Source organism: Microtus oregoni, unplaced genomic scaffold (genome assembly GCF_018167655.1).
Source record: "Microtus oregoni isolate MIOR12 unplaced genomic scaffold, Mior012 000027F_ref0000203, whole genome shotgun sequence".
In the NCBI taxonomy this organism is placed as follows: domain Eukaryota; kingdom Metazoa; phylum Chordata; class Mammalia; order Rodentia; family Cricetidae; genus Microtus; species Microtus oregoni.
In genome coordinates this window covers 19,026,797-19,051,674 of record NW_024543086.1, presented here as the reverse complement: position 1 = coordinate 19,051,674, position 24,878 = coordinate 19,026,797, and the positions used below count along the sequence as shown (strand labels likewise).

The window sequence follows — 24,878 nt, the reverse complement described above, 5'->3', positions numbered from 1 at the left end:
GGAAGTCAGGCTATACCTGAAGCTGTGGAAGGAAAGGTACCCTGACTTGGGGGGAAGTCAGGCTATCCCTGAAACTGGGGTGTAGTGGGGGATGGTCTTCTTGCAGGGTGTAGCAATCCTACTCCTCTCGGACAGAGCTGGTCCAGCTGAGCTCTGCTCTACCTCCCCCCCCCCTCTTTAAGGGAGGTATCCCAGCAGAGGTATCCATTTATTCTCACCCCTGGCTCAAGATGTTACTTACTTCTGCCTAGCTCTGCTAAAGGGGAAACCTCTACAGAAATGTAGCGATCTCCTCTGGCTCCAGTAACAAGTTACTACTTTTTCTGTTTAGCCTTCCTAAGAGAACTTCTCAGCAAAGGTTCTGCTCCATGTGCTGGCCAAACTTCAACCAAAACTCTTTTTTTTTTGTTTGTTTGTTTGTTTGTTTGTTTTTCAAGATAGGGTTTCTCTGTAGTTTTGGAGCCTGTCCTGGGACTAGCTCTTGTAGACCAGGCTGGCCTCGAATTCACAGAGATCTGCCCGCCTCTGCCTCCCCAGTGCTGGGATTAAAGGTGTGCGCCACCACTGCCCGGCTAACCAAAATTCTTTTTAAAAAAGAGATTTATTTAGGAAGGAGGAGTCCAGAAGAGTGACCACTTCTGCCAAAGTGAGAAAGGACAGGCAGCAACTGAACAAGCAGAGGGGCTTATATGGCGCTTCTTAGGAGCAGAGTTTCTCTAGGGAAAAGATTTTCTGCTCAGGGATTGGTTGTTTTTGTGTTCAGTTGGTCAGGGCAGATTTGGCTCTGGTGTCGAGGACAAACTGTTTCTTTCACTGGCCTTTTATACACTTTTGGCTCTATTTCTTTCACTGGTTCTAGGGCCAAAGTATGTTTCTTTGGCTCTGATTTCAGGGTCAGGATGTATTTCTTAGGTTCTAGGTTCAGGACTAAAGTGTTCTTTCACTGGCTCTGGGTTTAGGGTCAGGGTGCTAGATTTCATGCTCAGGATTTGGTTGGCTTCCTGCTCAGTGATTGGTTGGCTTCATGTTCAGTTGGTCAGGGGAAGATTTCACTCTGGGGCCAAACTCTGTCTGTTTCACTGTCCCTTTTTAGCCTTTTGGCTCTATTTTCAGGGCCAGAGTGTATTTCTTTCACTGGCTCTGGTTCCAGGGCCTAAGTGTGTTTCTTCAGCTCTGGTTTCAGAGTCAGGGTGTGTCTCTTTGGTTCTGGGTTCAGGCCTAACGTGTTTCTTTCACTGGCTCAGGCTTCAGGGTCAGGGTGTGTTTCTTTCACTGACTCTGGATTCAAAGCCACAATGTTTCTTTCGGTGACTCTGGTTTCAGAGTCAGGGTGGGTTTCTTTGACTGGCCTTTGTCAGTGATACACCGCAGCAAGACTTGTGAAAGGTACTGGACATCAAGACAAGGTATACGAGCACTAGTACATGTGTAAATTCTTTGTTAATACAATAGTTTCAAATATTTCACATATTTATGTGACCCTTAGGTATTTTTTTTTCCCGGACTTTACACTAGAAATAATTCGTAAATTCATTGATTGTAAGACTTCTCCGCACATACAGCTTAGCAACACCCTTACTAAGGACTCTGTGAATACCAAGGCCAATGTCCACATGACGCCAGAGGAGCCTTAGCGTCTACCCTTCGCATAGATGTTACCAGTTGTTGACATGTGTCTACCTTTTCTCTTCCTGAGTGCACTTTTTCCTGCATATTTGCAAATTCCTCCTAAATGAATACATAAGCATCTAGAACCTAAACTCTCAAACCTCTCCTACATCACTGCTAAGCATCTGTCACATTCAGGAGCGAACACTGATACAGTACTGTTCCCCCATATGCAGTGCATATTAAAATTTCTCTTCTCTGGACTGGGAAAATAAAGGTTCTTGCCATGTAAACATAAGAATCAGAATGTGGATCATCAGTTGCCTGGCAGTTGTGCTCACCTTTAATCCCAGCATTTGGGAGGCGGAGTTAGGCAGACCTCTGAGTTTAGGGTCAGCCTGGTCTACAGAGTGAGTTCCAGGACAGCCAGAGCTAGACAGAGAGAGCCTGTCTCAGGGAATAAAAAAAGAAGAATTTGGATCATTAGAACCCATGTAAAAGCCAGGCAGGTATATAATCTGCTATAATCCCAGCACTCAGGTTGCAGAACAAGTATTAGCTAGATTAGCTGGAATCAGCAAGCTTTGGGTTCAGTGTGAGACTCTACCTCATTAAATAAATTGAAAGACAACTGAGGAAGACATCCAACATCAACTTCAGGCCTCTACACTTAAGTAACACATGCCCACATACATGTGAACATGCATATACACACAATACACACATACACCCGCCCCTAAAATTTTGCCACTTGTTGCAGTAGCTTTTTTTATAGCTGTCTTTTCCTAATCCAGGGTTTAGCCAAGGATCTTCCATTACATTTAGCTGTCATTCTCATTGGTGTTTTAGCTAAGACCAATTCCCTGATCTTATGTTTTCCAATCCTCCCTCACCCTTTTGTCTTTCATAATAGTGACATTTTGAGTCCAGACTAGTTGCTTTCCAAAATGTTTCTCAGTTTAAATGTTTAACCGTAACCTCATGATTACTTTCAAGTTAAACATGCCAACCCTCATACTGACCTCTGCAAGAGGTACTGGGCTGTATAGTGGTGTTCTAGGCTCTCCTAGAGCAACAGGACTTCTCATGGACGTTTAGTGAGATCCCCGGAGGTGTTTCTTCCTAGGGACACCCTCCTCCTCAGATGCTAGCGGCTGGCACACATAATGGTGCCTGGGTGAAGTGGCCTCGGTGTCCTTCCCAAAGTCTGGACTTAGAGAAGGAAACGAAGGTCTGACTTCTTGAAATGCTGGGCTCCTGCCAAATGAATGGGACAGCCTGCTGGCCCCAGATTAAGTTTATTTTCCTGGTTTCAGCTGCTCTCTGTTGCTTCCCTTGGTGAGCAAAAACAGAGTACTGTGGAAGAGTGGAGAAGTTGCCGGGATCAAGCCTAGTGAGGGATGTTCACTTATTCTTTATACCTTATCTTCCCCTTTTAGTTCATAATTAAATTAGTTCCAGCATAATGTTAGGTTTTCTGAGAAGGACTAAACATTTCTTGAGTATTCTGACTCAAGGGACTTACCTCACAGCTGAGTTTCATATGCCTGAGTAATCCGTGTGGTTAGCTGTTTCTTCATTTTGTCAAGATGAGAATGATGAAGTGTAAGGATCCTGAATTATTCAACTTCACAGGAGATTGTCAAACTACTTCATAACACAAAGGTGGAAGGCTCATTAATGATATTCTGTTATACGTATAGATTGATGCCTCACCCAACTGTCATCAGGGAGGCTGAAATCAACAAAATAGAAACACAGAAAACAATCCAAAGAATCAATGAAACAAAAAGCTGGTTCCTGGAGAAAATCAACAAGATTGATAAACCCCTATCCAAACTAATCAAACGGCAGAGAGAGAATACGCAAATTAATAAGATCAGAAATGAAAAGGGGGACATAACCACAGACACAGAGGAAATTCAGAGAATCATCAGATCATATTACAAAAGCCTGTATAACACAAAACTGGAAAATGTAAAAGAAATGGACACTTTTTTAGATAAATACCATATACCAAAGTTACACCAGGACCAGGTGAACAATCTAAACAGACCTGTTGGTCGCGAAGAATTAGAAGCTGTTATCAAAAACCTCCCTACCAAAAAAAGCCCAGGACCAGATGGTTTCAATGCGGAATTCTACCAGAACTTCCAAGAAGAGCTAATACCCATACTCCTTAATGTATTCCACAATATTAACAGTGTGTTCTAAGCACATGGCAGGTACTCTCTAGGAGTGAGGAAGAGGAGGGGGCACAGAGAGGATTTGTTCCATGGTGCACCTGGAGTACAGCAGTGTTAAACAAAGAATTGCTAGTGTTGTGCTACTCCACTTAGTGTTCGCCTCCACCTAGTGGTTCTGGGAGGATGTGCTCCTTACACATGTTGCTGGCCTCTTGCAGCTTGGAGTCCTGCTCTTGTGGAGACTGGACCAGCGGGGCCGAGTACAAGGGACACCACTCCTGAAACATGAATACGGGAAACCACTCACCCACTGCATCTTCCGGCAGCCCCCTCCAGGAGAGTAAGTATAAAGCCTTACATACTGTCTGCTTCTCTCTCCCCTCATGCTGGGCGTGGGGTACATAGCTCCTGACCTAGCCCCATGGGATCCTAGAAATCTTGACTGCTGTATCCTTTACTCTCAGGGATCTGGTTCAGTTGGCAAAGGCAGCAGTAAGTGGTGATGAGAAAGCCCTGGACATGTTTAACTGGAGAAAAAGCAGCTTTGGAAGTTTCCTGAAGACAGGCTCTCAGGAGGGGCTGTCTTTTTTTGTCAGTCTGATGGATGGTAAGCAACCTGGGATGTAATTGTGGGAACCAAAGAGAATTTAAGTTATCTGTCAGCATAATTATCAAATACTTGCTGTATACCAGATATGTTTCAGGTTCTTGAGAATGAAGCCTAATCAGGACAGTGAGAGTCTGCCCTTGAGGCCTGCAACTAGCCCTCACAGAGACTACTATTAAGAACCATTTGTTGATTATATTTTTACCTATTTTGTGGTATTGCTTGGTTTTATTTTTGCCTAGCCTGATCTCTTGGAACCCTTCTGCCTCCTCTTCCTGAGTACTGAGATTATAGCTATACCACCATGCTGACTATCTGTTGATTTTAATATCACTTGTTCTTGTTATAAACAGTAGACACTTCCCTACCAGCGCTGAAACAAATGCATCCTGAAGCAAATGAGAAAGAATGACAGTGAGGTTGGTACCTGGCAGAGGCCCAGGAAATGAGAGCCACAGGGGGTGCCTGGGGTTGAGAAGCCAGGCTGCGGATGTTGGAAGAGGTCATGGGGTTTATCATTTCTGAATAGGAGAAGCCTTTCATTTTAGAAGATAAAGAGAGCCAGTGTGGACGGACATAAGGAAGTCCCAGAGGGAATATCCAAGTGGGTGCATCACCATGGGGCAGGGCGAAGGGTATAGGAGAAAGAGCTGAGGCGGAAGGAATGCTAGTAGCCTGGAAGAGGATGGAGGATGCCGATCTAGATCTCTGCCTATCCCCCAAGATGTGTGTGTTGTGTTAGGTTACAAAATTGTCTATGTGCTTTAATTCCCTCTGTGAAAGATGGGGAATATATTAGTGTCTACTGTCTTATTGTCTAATGGCCCTGCTCCATAATCTCTATTGTTAAAATTAACTTAGATGACTTTGAACTTCCATTTAATGAGAACTCAAGTTATCCGTGGAGAATAAGAAGAGACTGAGGATAAGAAGGTCCTCTGTGGAGACTCCTGAAGAACCTCAGAAATGAAGCAGAGAATCCCAGGAACTCACCCATCACTCAGACACCTAAGAACAAAGAAGGCAGACCAGATGGTGCTGGCCAGTGTTGAAGTGGTTGTTGAGGGCAGGGCAGGAAGAGGAGGACTCTAGGTGGGGAGAAGGGACTGCTATGGCACTGACTTGTGAAGTTTAGATGTTGAGCTGGGGAAGACAAAAGAGGGAAGGTGAGAGAGAGCCAGGCAGGATGGCAAATGATACACCAAATGACACGAGTCCTGCGGGCAGAGAGAGGAGTCATCATGTAGGCTCCCAATATAAGGAAGGCAAAAATACCCCTAGAGAAGGCTGGAGAGGTGGCTCAGTGGGTAAGAGCACTGGCTGCTCTTTCAGAGGTCCTGACTTCAATTCCTAGAAACCACATGGTGGCTCACAACCTTTTCTAATAGGTGAGATCCAATGCCCTCTTCTTGTGTACAGACATACATGCAGACAAAACGCCCATATATATAAAATACATAACAGATCTTTAGGGCTGGAGAGATGGCTCAGTGGTTAAGAGCCCTGGCTGCTCTTCCAGAGGACCCAGGTTCGACTCCCAGAACCCACCATCTATAACTGCAGTCCCAGGAGAATCTGACAGCATCCGTGAACACTGCATGCGTGTGGTACACATACATACAGCCTTACACATAAAATAAAAGTTAACAAATAAAAACAGTGAGAAAATAGACCTAAAGATTGTGAACATGGATGGTGGAGCAGTGCAAGACTACAGAATCAGATGGGCTGGATGCTAATCAGTATCATCCAGGAGAGTAGTGGAGAAGGAATCCACAGAGACGGCTACCCTGTTCAGTAACCCAGGGATTATATCAGAGACGGTATCCTGAGAAACATTGTGGCAGATGTCTTACATTCTTATAAAGATGCTGGGCCTATTGTCAGGGTATCCTTAAGTAGACAGAGGCTATTGCTCATGGGTACCGTTGAAAAGACAGATGAGCCAGGAGCCACTTCTTTCCCCAGGGACAGTGCACTATGTGGATGAAAAAGGCAAGACTGCCCAGGTGGCATCCACAGATAGCGCCATCCAGATGCTGTTCTACATTGAGAAGAGAGAATCTCTGGTGGTGGTGACACAGAACCTCCTCCTGTCTCTGTATGTGGTGACTCCTGACGGGGAGGCGGAAGAAGTGATGAAGGTAGGTGAAGGACCAAGGTGCTGGGCCAGCTGGGCTACTGCACTGTGCTAAAGACCTGGGATTCTTGCCTGTTCTGATTCTTTTCTGCCTTGGTTAGCAAGGCTGAAGAGCTGTCACTTGCTTGAAGGAGCAGCTAGCCTAGCTGTTGAGTGTCACTTCTTACTCGAGGCTATTCAGGGTAAGTGAGGAAAATGGAAGATTTTCCAGTATCTCTGAACAGGTGTGGGTAAGATCAGGGCTACCTAGGCTTGCTCCCAATCCGTGTACTTCACTGGACTTCCACACAAAGTTGGGTGGAACAGGAGATATCATCCCCACTTTCCAACTGTATGAACGTTCTAAGGAGGCTCACTTTTGTCCCAGAGCTGGGGGTGACACTGCCTGGTGTCTGTTACAGTGGCAGTTCTGGTCCATATTCTTTCACATCTACTGTTCGCCACCGTAGGTGTTTACTTTGTTGTATGCAGTGAGCAAATGTTAGTTACCTTGGCTGAACTGTAATGCTTTTAAGATAGATACCAGAATGCCCATCAAAGACAGCTGTCCTATTAGCCCTGAGACCCTCTTCATGTTTGTCCACTAGAAAAGCATCCAGTTCCATATGCTCCTAGATAAAGGTCACTTGAATACCCTGTACAGTTCATTTAAGAGCACTGCTGCTTGCTGCCCCTCTTAATCTTTTGTTCCCCTTTTATTTCTTTTTTTTTTTTAAGTATGTGTAGGTGTTTTTGCCTGCTTGTATGTCTCTATACCACATACATGCTTGGTGCCCACGGAGGCCAGAAGAGGGAGTTGGATCCCAGGAAATTGGAGTTGTGAGCCACCATGTAGGTCCTGGGAGTTGAAACCAAGTCCTCTGGAGCAGCCAGTGCCCTTAAATATTGGGCTATCTCTCCATCTCTCCTGCCCTCTTTTGTTTCTTTTATCAGTTTTGTTTTGTTTGGGGGGGTGCTTATTTGTTTGTTTTTTGGTTCTTTCAAGATAGGGTTTCTGTGTAGCCCTGGCTGTCCTAGAACTCTCTTTGTAGAGCAGGCTGACTTCAAACTCACAAAGAGGATTGGGATTAAGGGCGTGCACCACCACTCTCAGCACGTTTCTGGTTTTTGGGTTCTTGTTTTTTTTTTTTTTTTTTTTTTTTTTTTTTTTTGAGATAAGGTCTCAGGTTTCTGAGGTGGCCTGGAACTGGCTAAAGAGTCAAGACCGACCTTGAACTCCTGATGCTCCTGCCTTATGCTATTCTGGGATTATAGATATGAACTAGAATGCCCAGCTGGTCTCTATTATGAGAATCCATGAACCATAGAGAATGCCAAACTTTCCCTAGGGATACTCCTCCAGGTTGGAGAGTTCATTGTATCCTGTAACACAGCTGTGAATGGTCCTTGAATTGCATGAACTAAGTGTCTTAGTCAGCTTGAGTCAACTTGACAAATAGCCACTTACTATATAATTTAACAACAGACATTTAACTCACAGTTCTTGAAGCAGAAAGTTCAAATAGGCCAGTTTAGTTCTTGCTGGGGGATTGATTTCTGGATTACATAGAGTGGCCCGCCTGTGTCCTTACATGGAGTCTGGAGAGGAGGAGAAAGAGCACATGAGCTTGAGTGAAAGGGGGAGGAAGCGCTCTCTGCTATATCTGTTCTCAGACGCCACCATCCTCCCTTAATTGCCTTCCGAAGGCCCTGTCTGCGCGTGTGGTCACAGAGGTATTTGGTGTTTCAGCCTATGAATGTGTCAGGGAAGAGATACCATAGCTCATAGCATCTCGCTTCAAGTGCCTGTCTAGCTCCACACTGGTTGCTGGACTCTGGGAAAGTTTGTTTTCTGCACAAAATGTGAATAGGAGACCTTCCTAAAGTGTAGTCATGACAGAGCAAGCGTGTTTAGTAATCACTCCAGAAATGCCCACCATGCGCGAGGTGAGGCATCTCTTCATGCCTAAGTTGCTGTTTGCTTCAGCCCATACACCCTTTTTTAAATCTTGTGGTGTCTTGCTTGCACACATGTCTGTGTACCATGAGTGTGCCCAGTGCCCCTCAAGGCCAGAAGAGGTTATTGGATCCTTGGGACTAGAGTTACAAAAGGTTGTGAATTGCCATGTGGGTGCTGGGAATCAAAACCTGGTCCTCTGGAAGAGCATCAGTGCTCTTAAACTGAGTCATCTCTCCAGCCCAACTCCTTAAAAACAAGGCCCACTCTCTGTTCCTACTGTTCGCCCTGTGTTGTGACCCCTTGGTGGATCTCAGTGATGTCACTGAAGACCAGATGCCAGGCTAACACAGTTTGACCAGGCATTTCAGCAAGAGCCTTATGCTTCTTTCCTGCGTGCAGGTAAAGCTGAGTGGGAAAACAGGCCACCGGGCAGACATCACTTTGATAGAGGGCAGCCTTCTTGTTACGGCCGTCGGAGAACCGGTGCTCAGGTGAGAGCCGGACTTCCCATGCCAGTCCCTGGACGATGCGCAGTGTGGTGGATTTTCACATACGACACAGGTCTATGACACTAAACAGTGGCGGCCCCAGGAGTCCGCACCCACCCTAGCTGTCCTTCCTGCTTTCCCCCATGCCTTCAGGAAGCACGGCCATGTCACATCTGTCTTGGAATCACTTTGCCTGGTTTGGGAGAAATTCGTTTTTGATATAGGGTCATGTGCAGATATTTTTTTATGCTGGTATCCAGCTCCTAGACTCAAGCAGTGCTCCTGCCTTGGCCTCTCAAGTAACAAGGACTGCAGGAGTACCCTGCCGAACCTAGTTCTGCATAGTTTATTAAACTGGCATAAATAGAAATAGGCATTTTGGTATCTTTTTGGCCACCCAGTTCAGCATAATGTTCACTGTTACTGTATGTAGCTAGAATCCCATGTTCTCGTCTTCCTGTAGCGCCACATGTGAACTGCCCGTTAGTAGCCACCCTTCCAGTTGTAAACATATTGCATCACGTTTCTGTTTCGTGTTGGGAGTCTATAGAGCACAGCTCGAGTTTTCTTCCCAAGCTTTACAAAACCGTCAGGTCAGAGGTGGGCACTAACCTAACCCTTCACAAGTCCTTCCTCTTTCCGTTACAGATTCTGGGACTTAGAGCGAGGGGAGAACTACATACTGAGCCCACAGGAGAAGTTTGGCTTTGAAAAAGGAGAGAATATAAACTGTGTTTGTTTCTGTAAAGCCAAAGGTGAGATTCTTTCCTTCCTTCCTTCCTTCCTTTCTTCCTTCCTTCCTTTCTTTTTTTAATGGTATTTTGAAGCAGAGTTTCTCTGTGTAACTAGCTGTGTAGCCTTGGCTGGCACGGAACTCATAATATAGACCAGGTTGGCCTGGAACTCACAGAGATCCACCTGCCTCTGCCTCCCAAGTGCTGGAATTAAAGACATGCGCCACCACTGCCCAGTTCAAAGGTGAGATTTCTTGACCTGACATGGAAAGAATAGAAACAGTTTCAAACATTGTGTCAAGACCAAATAAGTTATAGTGAGATTTGGAGCCTATTCAGAAATAGAAGCTGGGTACAGTGGAACAGACCTTTAATCCCAGCACTCAACCAGCCTCAGAAGGCAGAGGCAGGTGGATCTCTGTGAGTTCCAGGCCAACCTGGTCTATATTATGAGTTCCGTGCCAGCCAAGGCTACATAGTGAGGTACTGTTTTTATTTATTTATTTATTTATTTATTTATTTATTTTTGTTTTTTGTTTTTGTTTAATTTTTTTTTTTTTGAGACTGGGTTTCTCTGTGGCTTTGGAACCTGTCCTGGAACTAGCTCTTGTAGACCAGGCTAGCTTCGAACTCACAGAGATCCACCTGCCTCTGCCTCCCAAGTGCTGGGATTAAAGGTGTGTGCCACCAACGCCCAGCTGGTACTGTTTTTTAAAAAAGAAAGATAAGTAAGTTGTTATTATCAGTCAAAGATGAACTAGTGACAATGAAGCCTTCTTATTTTACATAATGTTTGAAAGGTTTGGCCAGAAGAGTCTCACTAACGGTGGTATATACATCAATGTCTGTACCTTTGATGGTATGGGTAGTATTTGTGGACTAGGGAAAGTATACAAGTGCCTGAGTGTGTGAATACCAAGGAGAGCAAGTTAGCAGGTGAATCAGTGTCACCGAGTGCCTGCTGAGCACTCAGCACCAGTGCAGCACTGGGGAAGCAGCCCGAGTAAGGCAGATTGGAAACAGAAGACAGCATCCACCAGCACCTTTAAAATCTTTCTCCACAAGCAGCATGTGCTTTGCTTTTACCTGTAGGTCTCCTGGCAGCTGGGACCAATAAAGGGCGAGTAGCTTTGTGGAAAAAAATGCCAAAGTACCCATATGGCAGAGCGCTGGAGGGCAAGGACATGTGGACCCTTCAAACACCTACTGAGCTTGAAGGAAACATCACACAGATACAGGTACAGTCCAGCTCTGTAGCGCATTTGCTGTTCTCATCGTCTGCTGTGCCAGGCAGAACATAATTAACTTGGAGCACTTTTTAAAAAAAATCAGTTATTCAATTTAGCATCAGAAAAATAATACTAACAAAACATTATATAGATATGTAACCCCAATACTTAGGAACCTGAGGCATGAGGCCAGCGTGGGTTATATGGGGGGTAATAGTGCACGCCTTTAAACTCAACACTTGGGAGGCAGAGGCAGAGGCAGGTGGGTCTCTGGGGGTTCAATACAGCTGGGACTGTGAAGAGAGCCCTGTCTTTGAAAACCTCATTTCCTGGAGAAGGACTGAATTGTGGCAGGGAAGGGATGAGCGAAGAAGAGAGGGGAACCTTCGGTCAGGATGAAAAATAAATAAATAAATTTAATAAAACAAAGAAACTAACTAGATAAATAGCATATACAATCCAGTCTTTGTGACTATGTTCCCGGATGTCCTGCTTCTCCCATGTCATGGCAGGTGTCAGTGCTCCTCTTTATGGCTGGCCTCCCATTCCATGGGTAGACCACGGTTTTCTGCTGATGGGCTTTGGGTTGCTTCAACTCTGGAGTGGTTATGAGTGAGGCTGCTGTTTTTTTTTTTTTAAATATTTATTTATTTATTATGTATACAATATTCTGTCTGTGTGTATGTCTGCAGGCCAGAAGAGGGCACCAGACCTCACCACAGATGGTTGTGAGCCACCATGTGGTTGCTGGGAGTTGAACTCAGGACCTTTGGAAGAGCAGGCAATGCTCTTAACCACTGAGCCATCTCTCCAGCCCGAGTGAGGCTGCTGTTAACATGAGTGCATGTTTCTGTGTAAATATCGGTTTCGTTTCTTTCTTTCTCTTGGTTTTTTGAGACAGGATTTCTCTGTAGCTTTGGAGCCTGTCCTGGAACTAGCTCTTTTTTTTTTTTTTTTGGTTTTTTTTTTTTTTTGGTTTTTTTCGAGACAGGGTTTCTCTGTGGCTTTGGAGCCTGTCCTGGAACTAGCTCTGTAGACCAGGCTGGCCTCAAACTCACAGAGATCCACCTGCCTCTGCCTCCCAAGTCCTAGGATTAAAGGCATGCGCCACCACAACCTGGCTTCGGCTTCAGTTCTTGGGAGCATTTTGTTTTTGTCTCTTATTGACACTATCTGATGAGACAGAATCATTCTAGTATTGCAGTAGGGTGCTTATAATAAGTACCATATTTATTGCAGCCTCTTTGAAGTCTTTGCTGAGTCCAACATCATCTGGAATTTTTCACAGTTACTTCTGATACCTTTCTGGCCATACAATTTCTGAGGCGATTCTGATCTTTTACGTGGCTCTTCATTATTTGTGAGAACTGAATATTTCAGATTGAAGCTAGGAAACTAACATTTCTTTCTCACCAGCAGAAGACCACTGGATAATTTAAATTTAAATTAAATTGCCTATAGGTTCATAGAAAATAATAAATATGAATATGTCATAATCAGAATGTCAGATTCCTAGCAGATGCCCTGCAGTTAGAGCAGACCCTGGGTAGAACAGCCACCCTGGTGTCTGCCTGCCAGTTCACATCTTAAGTCTATCAGCATTTTAAAATGTTCCTGCAAAGTACATATTTTAATTTCTAAGTTTTTAGATTGTTTGGCTTGTAGACTTTCATGAGGAGCTTTTATATACTTCCTGACTGCATCTCTTCTGTTGTTCATGCATCCGACTCTCCCCCACCTGGTAATGAAGTGGGGCTCCAGGAAGAACCTTCTGGCAGTGAGCAGCGCCGACTCCGTGTCCATCCTCAGTGAGCAGGCCATGTCGTCGCACTTCCACCAGCAAGTAGCCGCTGTGCAGATCTCCCCAAACTTAGTCAACGTGTCCTTCCTGTCCACGGGAAGCACACACAGCCTGCGCACTGACATGCACATCAGTGGAGTATTCGCCACCAAGGTGACTACCGAGGCTGGTCTGTGGGTGTTAGACAAGGATTCTCAGTGTAGCCAAAAGAACTGCCTGCTGGGTCGTTAGGGTAATTCAGAACAGCAAGGGAGCTTGGTGACAGCTTAAGCCATCCTGAATATCCATTTGTGTCATATTTATTTTTTAAAAAAACCAAAGCATGCAATGAGGATTAGAGGAGGTTGGGGTGGGAAGGTGTGTGGAGGAAATGGGAGGAGGGGGGGGAGGGGGAATTTGGATTGGTATTTTTTAAAAAACAAATCTAATAAAAAAAAAATAATAAGGGCTGGAGAGATGGCTCAGAGGTGAAGAGCACTGATTATTCTTCCAGAGGTCCTGAGTTCAATTCCCAGCAACCACATGATGGCTCACAACCATCTGTAATGAAATCTGGTACCTTCTTCTGGCCTGCAGGCATACACGCAGACAGAACACTGTATACAAAATAAATAAATAAATCTTAAAAAAAATAATAATAAAAAACAAACTAGCCAGGCATGGTGGTGCATGACTTTAATCCCAGCACTCAGAGGCAGAGGCAGGCAGATCTCTGTGAGTTCGAGGCCAGCCTGGTCTCCAAAGTAAGTTCTAGGACAGAGAAATCCTGTCTCAAAAAAACAAACAAACAAAAAGGTAAAAAAAAAAATACTGAAAATGCACCACCATTTTAGATCTAACCCGCATCCATGGAAGGCTTGGTGATGTGAAACTGAGCTGACAGCATGGTACCACTCAGTGATGAGGGAAGAGCACAGGCTCTGTGGTCTGCACTGCATTCTTCTTACCTCTGCTTTTCGACATCCTTGTTCGTTTTAGGATGCTGTGGCCGTCTGGAATGGAAAACAGGTAGCCGTCTTTGAACCTTCCGGATCTACCTTAAGGAATGCAGGTTAGAATCTCTTCACACCCAGAGAGGGCTCCACACCTCTGCTATTGCCTCGCCTTCTCATGCAGAGTAAGGGGATTAGCACAGAGCTGGCAGATGGTCATGCCCGCTCTCATTCCTGTGCCTGAATGGCTAGAGCCAATGCTGCAGCTCAGCCTCTGCAGCCAGGGCTTCCTGGACTGCATCCTATTTCAGAAACATAGTGAGACTGCACTAGCAAGTCTTTCTGGGCTCCAGAACTACTGACAAGAATGCATGAGCATAAGCAATCTGGTTCCTTCTGAGGAAGGGAGCCATTGCACAAGTGTCCTGTAAAATGGCTGAAGCTAGCCATAGCTATGGGCCACAGGTAGATCTTCTCAGATGTTCAATCAATCTCGAATTTGAGCTCTGCGATTTACCAGTTTCTCCAACTTTCTCTATTTAATTTGGCTACCTCTGCCTTCCACACACATACATGAGTTTCATACTGCTACTATAACACTATGGTGGTTTAAAAACCACAGGAATTTTTTTTTTTCTGTCTGGTTTCAAAGTCCAGAAAAACAAAATGCAGCAAATAGGGCAATACCCTCCCCCTGAGTCCTCAAGGGGAAATTCCATTTGGTTCTTTTAGCTTTTGGCTTCTATAGTCTTTGGTTTATGGTCACAGAGCTCATCTTTGACCCTATCATCAGTCCTTCCTCACAGGGACTGGGTCTGATGGACAGTCCAGAATAACTCCCCTTTGAGGCTTTAGCAGCTATTGTCCTATGTAGTAGTCGTCACAGACTTTGGGATTCAGAGCACAGATCTTTTAGCGCTGTCTTACGGCCTCCTGAAATACCTTTGGGACGTGACTCTTCTCTCTCTAACTTGAGCTTCTACACCATCTGCATCTCTGAGATCTCTCCACTCTTAGGAGGCTGACCATTCTGCTTTCCACTGGTCATCACTTCACTCCCACATGTCTTTTCCACTCCCTTTCATCTCCCTTAACCCTTTATGTGGGAGTGGGGGATGTCTCTGTGACCTCCAGCAGAGTAGCAGTATACAGACAAGAAAGTAGTTAAGATCAGCACAACTCTCGCAGGTGTTGGTTCAAACTTCGGGAGTCTGACTCTGAGTAGTTTATTTTAGGCATATTTAAAAGTATAGTGCAATTTCGTGAACATTTTTCTGGTTATAATTAACTCAGTCCCATGTGCACAATAAAGCTTAAGACAGGATTACATTGAAACTCTTTAAAGATAACTACATTCAAGCTACAACACTCGAGAGGCAGAGACAGGCAGATCTCTGTTAGTTTGAGTCTAGCCTGGTCTACAAAGTGAGTTTTAGGGCAGCCAAAAAACCTCTTTGTAAAATGTATGGGCCTCTTCCATAAAGATGGGTTCTTCAGGTTGAATACTTGTGACACCTTCCATAAAGATATGTTCTATAGATCCTGGGGGAGGATCCAGTATGGTCTAGGTTACACAGTGCAAAGGTCACCAGGCTATTCACCACATCCACTCCTAGCCTTCTGGGTGAAAAACAAGTTATGCAACTCTCCCTTCGAAGAGACAGCCTGTATGTTTAATGTGCTTGGTTCCCCTAGTGCTGATCTACAAGCACAAGAACCTCTATGCATCCCACAGCATTGTCGGAAGTTCTCTGAGTGTTGAAATTATCATTCCCTGTACTGTACAATAATTCACACACCACCGCTCCTCTTTCACGTGAGTCCCAAGAAGCAAAGATGAGCTCTTTTATCTCAGTAATGGCCAGCACAGCAGGTGCCAAGACATCTTCTGTTTCGTGTGTGTTGTCACCTCCTTGGCTAATACGCTCCTCAGCACCTTTGACTGGAGCGTGGAGCCTCCAAAGTTCCTCATGACGTGGACAGGTGCTTCATCAGTCACGCTGCCCTAGGTGTTGTGCTACCGGGCGACCTTCAACCAGGGGAAAAGGAGATGAGGCTGGTGAGCAGGGTGGGTGGGCATGTTGGATCCCCCAGATCAGGCCTAGGACCCTAGGAGCCTATAGAGTTCCTTATGTTCAGAGCAGATGTTCCTTTTTTTTTCAGTAGGTTTTCATATTTCTTGGGGTTTTGTTGTTGTTATTTTGTTTTGTTCTTGGGTTTTTTGGTTTGTTTTGGTTTTTTGTTGTTTTTGTTTTGTTTCTCAAGACAGGATTTCTCTGTGTAACAGCCCTGACTGTCCTGGAACTCGCTTTGTAGACCAGGATGGCCTTGAACTCACAGAGATCCGCCTGCCTCTGCCTCCCAAGTGCTGGGGTTAAAGGTGTGTGCTACCACTGCCTGGCTTGTTACTTGGTTTTATATTTTTATTGTTTTTTTTCCTTTTGTAACTTTATTTTTTTATTTTATTGTTTTTCACTGTTTATAATTTTATTTTTTAAATTTATTTATTTATTAAAGATTTCTGCCTCCTCCCTGCCACCGCCTCCCATTTCCCTCCCCCTCCCCCAGTAAAGTCCCCCTCCCTCGTCAGCCTGAAGAGCAATCAGGGTTCCCTGCCCTGTGGGAAGTCCAAGAACCACCCACCTCCATCCAGGTCTAGTAAACTGCCTAGGCTCCCACAAAGCCAGTATAGTGCAGTAGGACCAAAAACCCATTGCCATTGTCCTTGAGTTCTCAGTAGTCCTCCTTGTCCGCTCATTGAAATGCAAATCAAGACAACTTTAAGATACCATCTCACACCTGTCAGAATGGCTAAAATAAAAAACACCAATGATAGCCTTTGCTGGAGAGGTTGTGGAGAAAGGGGTACACTCATCCATTGCTGGTGGGAATGCAAACTTGTGCAACCACTTGCGAAAGCAGTGTGGTGGTTTCTCAGGAAATTCGGGATCAACCTACCCCTGGACCCAGCAATACCACTCTTGGGAATATACCCAAGAGATGCCCTATCATACAACAAAAGTATTTGCCCAACTATGTTCATAGCAGCATTGTTTGTATATTTTTATTGTTTGTACTATTTTTGTGGGTTTTTCCCCCCCTTCTTTATTCTGGAATCTTGTTCTGCTCATCTGTAAGATTCATGGAACTCAGATCTTCTCATGGAGCTACCATAAGGACCGCGCTGACTGAAGATTCCACACAAGGGACGTCTATCATGCTGATGCTGTTTATTTATTTATTTATTTATTTAATATTTATTATTTATTATGTATACAATATTCTTTCTCTGTGTATGCTTGCAGGCCAGAAGAGGGCACCAGACCTCATTACAGATGGTTGTGAGCCACCATGTGGTTGCTGGGAATTGAACTCAGGACCTTTGGAAGAGCAGGCAATGCTCTTAACCGCTGAGCCATCTCTCCAGCCCCCGCTGATGCTGTTTTGATGTTCATCCTTCATTTCAGGGACGTTCCTGTGTGAAACATCAGTGTTAGCAATGCACGAGGAAAACATTTATACAGTGGAGCCGAACCGAATTCAAGTACGGACCTGGCAGGTCAGTGACTATTGGCAGTTGAAAGTGCTGCCTTGTGTTCTGAATCCTATTTCCAATCAGGTGACTCACTGGAAATGGGCTCTGGTGTAGCCTCCCCATCCATGCAGTGACCTCTGAAATGGAGAGGCAGGATTAGAGCACTTTTCAGGGAAGAGTCCATTTCCCTAGACCTTGACTGTACTGGGCTATGAAATGGGAGGAAATGCTTGCCGGTTCAGAAACCTCCTGACGGGTTTGTGCTATCAATTTAGATGATACTTCTGGATGAGCCATCCCCCTAAGTGAGCGTGAGGGTGAGGCCAAGGTGGGAGCCGTGCTGGCCTCTCACAGTGATGGGCCTCAGCACAGCATCTGTGTCAGGTATCTGCCTGTCTGTGTCCACTGGGACTTGCTATAACCCAGGACTGACATGATACTAACTTGCTGTGGCTGTTAAAAATTCTCACAAACCACTGGCTTGAGGCAACAAAATTTGTTCTGTCACAGTTCTGGAAATCAAATCCTGAATCTAGGTTGGTTGGGCAAGCTCCTTCAGAAAACTTTTCCAGGGAATCTGCTCCTGCCTCTCGCAGTTTCCGGTCGTGCTGTTAGTCCCCAGTGTTCTGGGTCTACAGATGTTCCCCTGTGTTCTGCTCTGTTCTTCACATGGCATCTCTCTACATCTGTGTCTTCTCTTCATGTTTGACAGAAACACTTTCAGAAGCCAGAAAGATGGCTCAACAGTTAAGAGAACTTATTCTTACAGAGGGCTGGGTTCTGTTCCTAGCACCCACATGGTGGCTCACAGCCATCCATAGCTCCAGTTCCAGAGCATCTGATGTTCTCTGCTGAGCTCCAAGGACACCAGGCTTGTATGTAGTATGCAGACATACATGTGACTAAAACATTCATATGCAAGCTGGGCACATGTGGCACATACCTTTAATCCCAGCACTCGGGAGGCAGAGGCAGGTGGATCTCTGTGAGTTTGAGGCCAGCCTGGTCTACAGTAAGAGCTAGTTCCAGGACAGGCTCCAAAGCTACAGAGAAACCCTATCTCGAAAAACAAAACAAAAAAAACCAACCAACCAGAACAAAAAAAATAGTCATACACATAAAATAAATAAATCTTTAAAACAAGCAAAAAAGCCACACTTTGACTAGGGTGTACAGTTCAGTGGTGGACTATGTGCCTAACATGGAGGGGCCCTGGGTTCTATTCAGAGCATAGAAAACAGAGTCACTTGTCAGTGGTTTTAGGACTAATGCAGAATGATTTTTTTCTCAAAAGTCTTGGGGCTGCGAGTGTGGATTAGTACAGAGTGTATAGATTGTGTAGAGCCCTTAGATGCTTTCATCTGCAAAAGGTCTTTTATAGTAGAGTTTTAAGAAAAGGGACTTTTGGGAGGCTGCTATTCAAGACTGAGAACCTGTCTCTGGTTTTATCTATCAGTTGAGTGTGTGTGGGGGGGGGGGGTAAGTGGGGAGGAGAGAGAGAGGACAAAGAAAGGAAAGACTGTGTGTGCACACATGCGTGGTTGGTGTACATGGGGTCAGAGGACAACATCAGGTATTCAGCCTCTGTCTTGACAGGGTGGCTCACTGATCTAGAACTTTACGACATAAGCCAGGCTAACTGACCCACAGTCTACCAAGATCTGCCTGTCTTGGCCTCCCATCTGACCACCACTGGGATTCAGGGGTACGTCGGGATGCCTAGCATCATGTGGGTTTCCAGGATTCGAATCCAGATCCTCATCCCTTGGCACAAGCACTTCACCAGCTGAGCCATCTCCTTGGCCCTGGTGGGATTTTATGTGGGATTTTGAATTGTTTCTTGGAACCCATGTTCTTCACTGTTGTTACCACATCCATGATATTGTACCTCACATGCTGCTCATCCCGTCCCCTGCCATAAGGTTGTCATCTAGGTCACAGGCAGCCAGAGTGAAGACTGAGGTGAGAAGGGACTGGAAGAACCCCTGATGTGGGACTGAACTGTGACGATGTGGGGAGGATGCATCGTGTGGCCCCTGCACCCTCCTGGGAAGAAGTAATGGGCGCTAGTGTAGAGCTTGTGCTGCCATGTTTTCCTAAAGCCTCTAGGTCTGAGAGAGCGGAGAGGCCAGAAGGCAGGAGACCATCCAGTGCAGTGTCTCCTTCCTTCCTGTGCTGTCTCTTGTCCTTTAGTGTTTGCACTCTGACTTCAGCAGGTGAGCATGGGGTGTCAGTTGTGGACATGGAGATGAGAGGAAGGCTCTGCTTTCCATGACAGGTTAAGGGGAAGCTGTATCAGAGTGGACACCTGCAGATGTCGGACTAAGAAGGAAATCGGAAACAACTAAGGAGCCTGTTTATAGGAACAGCTGGGATGGAGTTGGGTCCTTTTCTTCCTCTTCCTCCTTTGGTTTTTGTTTTTCAGTACAGTGTTTGGATAGAACCCACACCTCATGCACACACTGTACACTAAGCCACACCTCCAGCCTGTCTGCTGTTTTTATACAGAAGGCATGTGTGTTGGTTTGGTCAGTAAGGAATGCTAGTGGTCTCTCTGATTCCTACCCATATCTCTCTTCAGGAGGCAAATGTGTGGCTCTGTTAATGTCTGGCCCAGTGATAAGGTGTCTTCAGATGCTTCCTTTTCATTTCCCTGCACCACCTGGAACCTTGGTTGGGGAAGGGCCTGGGGACTAAAAACACGCAGAGCCGTGGGTCACTCTTGAAGAAAGAATGCCCATTTTATTTTGTTCCAAGGCAGCTTATTTAGTGCTCTCCTTGACTAGTGGCCACGCCCTACCTCTCGGGATTTTCTACTGCAAACCCACCAGAACCCACTTCCTTGTTATCAGGAACTCATGAGGGTTTCATGCCCAGAGCAGCTGCAAGCATGGAAAAACAGCAGACAGGGGGTCATAGAAAGTTCAGGGTCTGAGGGTCTGCAGCTCCCAACAATTATCTTTAGAGAGGATCAAGGTATGGGTCACACGTGGTCAAGGCTGGAGCCAGAGCCCTGGGTAGAATGGAAGTTAGGCAGGAGCTTGGCGGGCTGATGTTGATGTCAGCAGGACTAGGATAGATTCTGGACTGCCTCTTCTTGGTTTGTTTGTATGGGTTTTCATTAGAATATAACTTCTGTGCTTACATAGTGAAAAGACTGGGGAATTGGTGAAGGGTGATGGAGTCCTGGAGATATAGCCAGAGGAGACTCTGGGGGCCTGGTTCAGACAGTGAGTCGTGAGAGGTAGTAGACTCTTCCAGAGAAAGAAGTGGTGTACTTCCTCTTCCTGAATACAGGCTAGATTTGTTGTGGAACCTGAGAAGTGGAAACTGTGGAAGCAGAACAGGAGTGGGTAAACTTGAACTGGAGAGTGTTGCCTTCTTGTCTGCATGATGTGCCCATATGGCCTCTGCTCTGCCTGCCCACCCTCCCAGTAGACAGCGCTCTCATTGCTCACTCTGCAGCCATGCCAGACTTGTCTTTCAGTATGTGTCACCTGCTGATATCTGGGTCTTCTGTCACCTCACTTTAAACGCTGCCCCCAGAACAGACAGTAATTTCTTCTTTGTTGTTGTTGGCTTTTTGTTTTTGTGTTTTAGACAGGGTCTCTGTGTAACAGTCCTGGCTGTCCTGGAACTCACTTTGTAGACCAGGCTGACCTTGAACTCACAGAGATCCTCTTGCTTCTGCCTCCCAAGTGCTGGGGTTAAACACTGCCTAGCGACATGAATTTCTTAAGTATTTTATTGAAATATAAAATACAGAAAGCATGAACATGTTATAAGTGTGAAGTACTGTGAGTTGCCTTCCACAAATGGCATATATCCAGAATGAGGCAAGCATCCTTTCCTCATCTTACCACCCCGATGACCATGCACCTAACATTGACAACATGAGAAGCGTTTTTTGAAGCTTTAACAAAATGCCCACCCGGACTAACCTTCAGGGACAAGTCACCATTCATCTGTCCTTGCTACATTCCATTATCTTGTGTGTGACCATAGATCCTTCTCAGCTGAGTGCCCTATGTATCTTTGATCCTTTTTTGTTTGATTGGTTTTTGTTTGTTTGGTTTTCGAGACAGGGTTTCTCAGTAGCTGTGGAGCCAGTCCTAGAACTAGCTCTGTAGACCAGGCTGGCCTCAAACTCACAGAGATCCGCCTGCCTCTGGTGCTGGGATTAAAGGTGTTCATCACCAGGGCCTGGTATATCTTTGATCCTTGACCTGAGGCATGTGGCACCAAGACAGTACTGAGACAGGGGCCTGTCTTCCAGGGAACCAACCCTAGTTTAAATGCATGCTGGCCCATTAGTGATCACTGACTGGGTGAACGGTGGAGTGCAGGAGATGAATTGTTTAGGAGAGAAATGGCGCACCGTAGAAGTGTACAGCTAAACTTGTTCTTCTTTCCTCAGGGAACTGTCAAACAACTTCTGCTGTTCTCTGAGACCGAGGGGAGCCCCTGCTTCCTAGATGTCTGTGGAACTTTCCTGGTGGCAGGGACAGATTTAGCTCACTTTAAAAGTTTTGATCTTTCCAGAAGGTACCATTTTCTTCAAAATAGAAGTATTCGTTTTTTTCTTTTAAATTATGAGATAATACAGTAAACAAAAAAGTTAGAACAGTGTCAAAAATCTCAGGTTCTTACCTCATGTGACACCTCCTTTTTTTTCTAATTTAGAAGATACCGTTCATTGGTTCTAAAAATTGCCCCCCTTTTCCCTGTGCTAGGGATTCAGTGCACCAGGTAAGAAGCAGTGAGCTGAACAGAACCCGTAGGCCGAGCAGTCAGAGAAGTTAATTTCTGTGATCAGCAGAAAGGTGCCAGGAAGGGACCTCTGCCTGATGCTGAGGTCATTCTTTCTTCTCCTGTCCTCACACAGGGAAGCAAAAGTGCACTGCAGCTGCAAGAACCTGGCTCATCTGATCCCTTATGTGGGGAACATCACTTCTCTGAGATGCAACGCCAACGGGAACAAGATTAGCATCCTCCTTAGCAAGGTAAGGCTGACTTCCCTGCTGGCCTTCTGCTGGTCCATATGAAGGATCTCCCTGGAAGAGGGGCTGTGCCTTTGGCTTCTCACAGGCCCATAGCCAGCTGCTCTGCCTGGGTAGGTTCTCCTCAGTAGGTCTTTTGGGTCCTTATGTCTTGCCTTCTGTCTAGCCCCCTCCCTGCTTCATCTCCCTCCTTGATTTCCTGACTTCCATCGGATCTCTCCTGCCTGCTTCCATCTTGGCACACATTCTGTTTTCATTGTTACTGTTGTTGTTTGTTTTTATATATTCTTTGTGTCTTTCACATCATGCATCTCCATCCCATTCATTTCCCCACCCCTTAGTATCCACTGTCTGCCCTTGCAACCTCCCCCCACAAAATAAAATAAAATTTAAGAGAAAAAACGGGAAAAGGAAAAAAAATCTCGTCATGAAAACTGCAGTGTGAGACAGTAAGTCATGCAGTAAACCCTTTTGTCCACATCTCTTTACCTGCAAATGTTCATTGCAAAGAGTCATCGGTCTGGTTCAAGGCCTCTGGTTTCTGCTACACTATTGATGCTGGACCCTCACTGAAACTCCTCTTGGTTATCTTGATGTTGCCTTGTTTTATGGAAATTCTGCAGCTTTGGGTCTGCAAGACAGGTTCCTTCACGCGCTCCAGGAGATCACAAATGGGATGGATGATGGCATGGGCCGACCCATAACCCTGGTCTGGGCCCGCCAGCTCTCCCTTGTCCTCACCACCAGGGTGAGCTCTCTTGCTTTGTCCTGGCAAGTTCACCCCTTGCAGCAATGAGCAAGGGGTGAGGCCAGTGCTCCTGCTTTCAGGTCCTCATCCTCAGTTAGATCCCCCACACCTACACCTTCAGGGTTAGCCCTACTGTGTTGTCCTGCTGTGTTGTGGGGCCACTTACCTAAGTGCTGCAGCTGATGGGGGCAGGGCATTGATGGACAGGAGGGTGGGGGAGTAACATCTCTCCCCTGCCCATGATGCCACATGACAGATGAATAATGGGGGCAACTCTACTATGCTTACAACTTCTGGCCTGGTTCACCTACACATCTACCAATGAGTGGGATTGGCTCTATTGTGCTGCCCACTTTATTGTAGAGGTGCAGGGCCTGCTCTCCAGACACACTCTTTTTTGTTTGTTTGCTTGTTTGTTTGGTTGGTTTTTTTGTTTGGTTGGTTTTGGTTTTGTCGTTGTTGTTTCTTTTTTTTAAAAAAAATATTTTATTTATTATATATACCATACAGTGTTCTGCCTCCATGTCAGAAGAGGGCACCATATCTCATTATATGATGGTTCTAAGCCACCATGTGGTTGCTGGGAATTGAACTCAAGACCTCTGGAAGAGCAGTCAGTGTCCTTAACCTCTGAGCCATCTCTCCAGCCCCTCGTTGTTTTGAGAAAAGGTTTCTCTGTGTAGCCTCAGCTGTCTGGGAACTCACTCACTCTGTAGAATAGGCTGGCCTTGAACTCACAGAGATCTGTCTGTCTCTGCCTCCTGAGTGCAGAAGCTGCACCACACACCTGACCTATACTCTCTGTTCTTACATCCTCACCTGCCTTTTTTTTTGTTGTTGTTGTTGTTTTCATCAGAAACAGTGGTGTCTTGTTCAGAGGTCCTTTTCTCCTTTTCTTGCTTGTTGTCTTTGCCACCCAGCCAAACTCTTAGTTACAAGAAGGGTGACAGTTTCTTCCGTCACTGTTAAGTGTCTTTTGTTTCTGCAAAATTTCATCTTGTCTTTTTAAGGGACTCACATTCTATTTATGATTCTCGAGCTGCTAGAATAAAGTTTTCTTCTGGACATGTGTCTCCTCATCATTGCTTTGAAGACTTGAGGATCTGGCTGCCTTTGACACTGTGCCCATTGGTGGGAGCTCTGAGGAAGACATTGAATTAACAGAACACAGAGGCTGGTGAACACAGTGGAGGAGGCGAGGAATGGGGGGGTTGAGCCCAGCTCTTCGCTTTCCTCACTTTCTTTTCTATGTACATGTACATGATATTCTTCTGCAAGTATTCAGAAGAAGAAAATGAGAAATGATAAGATTATAGTGGTAACATCATTTTGAGTTGTTTTTATAAGTCCCACTAACCCAGGCTTAAAATGCACCAGCCCAGTAAGTGCTGCAGCTCGGGATCCTGACCCTAACAGTGGTTTGTCTACAACAAGGGAAGAAAGAGTGGGAGAGCCCCACAATAGTGTTAAAGTAATACAAAAGGAGATGAGGACACAAAGTGGCCGCAGTGTGAGGCAGGCAGCTGCGTGAGACCCATTAGTGGAGAGTCCTTTCGATCAAGGTAGGGAGCATTTGAAACTGAGGCGAGAACTTCCCTGAGCCTCAGAAACCCATGTGTGTAGAGACTAGAGAGATGGCTCAGAGGTTAAGAGTACTTGTTGCTCTTGCAGAGGACCTCAGTTCTGTTCCAGCACCTACTTCACAACTGTGCTTAACTCAAATTCCAGGGGTCTGACCACCTCTTCTGACCTCTGTGGGCACCAGGCACACGTGCTACACATGCACACATGCAGGCAAATACGCATGCACACAGAATCAGATCTCTTTTTCTTTTTGTAAGGTGTATTGTTTGTTTTAAGAAATGTTTGGCCGGGTGGTGGTGGCGCACGCCTTTAATCCCAGCACCCGGGAGGCAGAGGCAGGTGAATCT

General features: G+C 45.6%; 1 protein-coding gene across 1 annotated transcript in view; it reads left to right on the top strand.

The window, feature by feature from the left end:
- Window positions 1-24,878, top strand: part of Ift140 (intraflagellar transport 140) — an 89,589-nt gene that overhangs the window by 6,657 nt on the left and 58,054 nt on the right. The window contains exons 5-15 of the mRNA XM_041675953.1: window positions 4,013-4,134; window positions 4,259-4,401; window positions 6,370-6,545; window positions 8,880-8,971; window positions 9,617-9,723; window positions 10,795-10,940; window positions 12,682-12,885; window positions 13,711-13,783; window positions 17,132-17,223; window positions 21,617-21,744; window positions 22,085-22,202. Coding sequence (XP_041531887.1) covers window positions 4,013-4,134; window positions 4,259-4,401; window positions 6,370-6,545; window positions 8,880-8,971; window positions 9,617-9,723; window positions 10,795-10,940; window positions 12,682-12,885; window positions 13,711-13,783; window positions 17,132-17,223; window positions 21,617-21,744; window positions 22,085-22,202 — 1,401 coding nt within the window. The remainder of the gene's footprint in view (window positions 1-4,012; window positions 4,135-4,258; window positions 4,402-6,369; window positions 6,546-8,879; window positions 8,972-9,616; window positions 9,724-10,794; window positions 10,941-12,681; window positions 12,886-13,710; window positions 13,784-17,131; window positions 17,224-21,616; window positions 21,745-22,084; window positions 22,203-24,878) is intronic.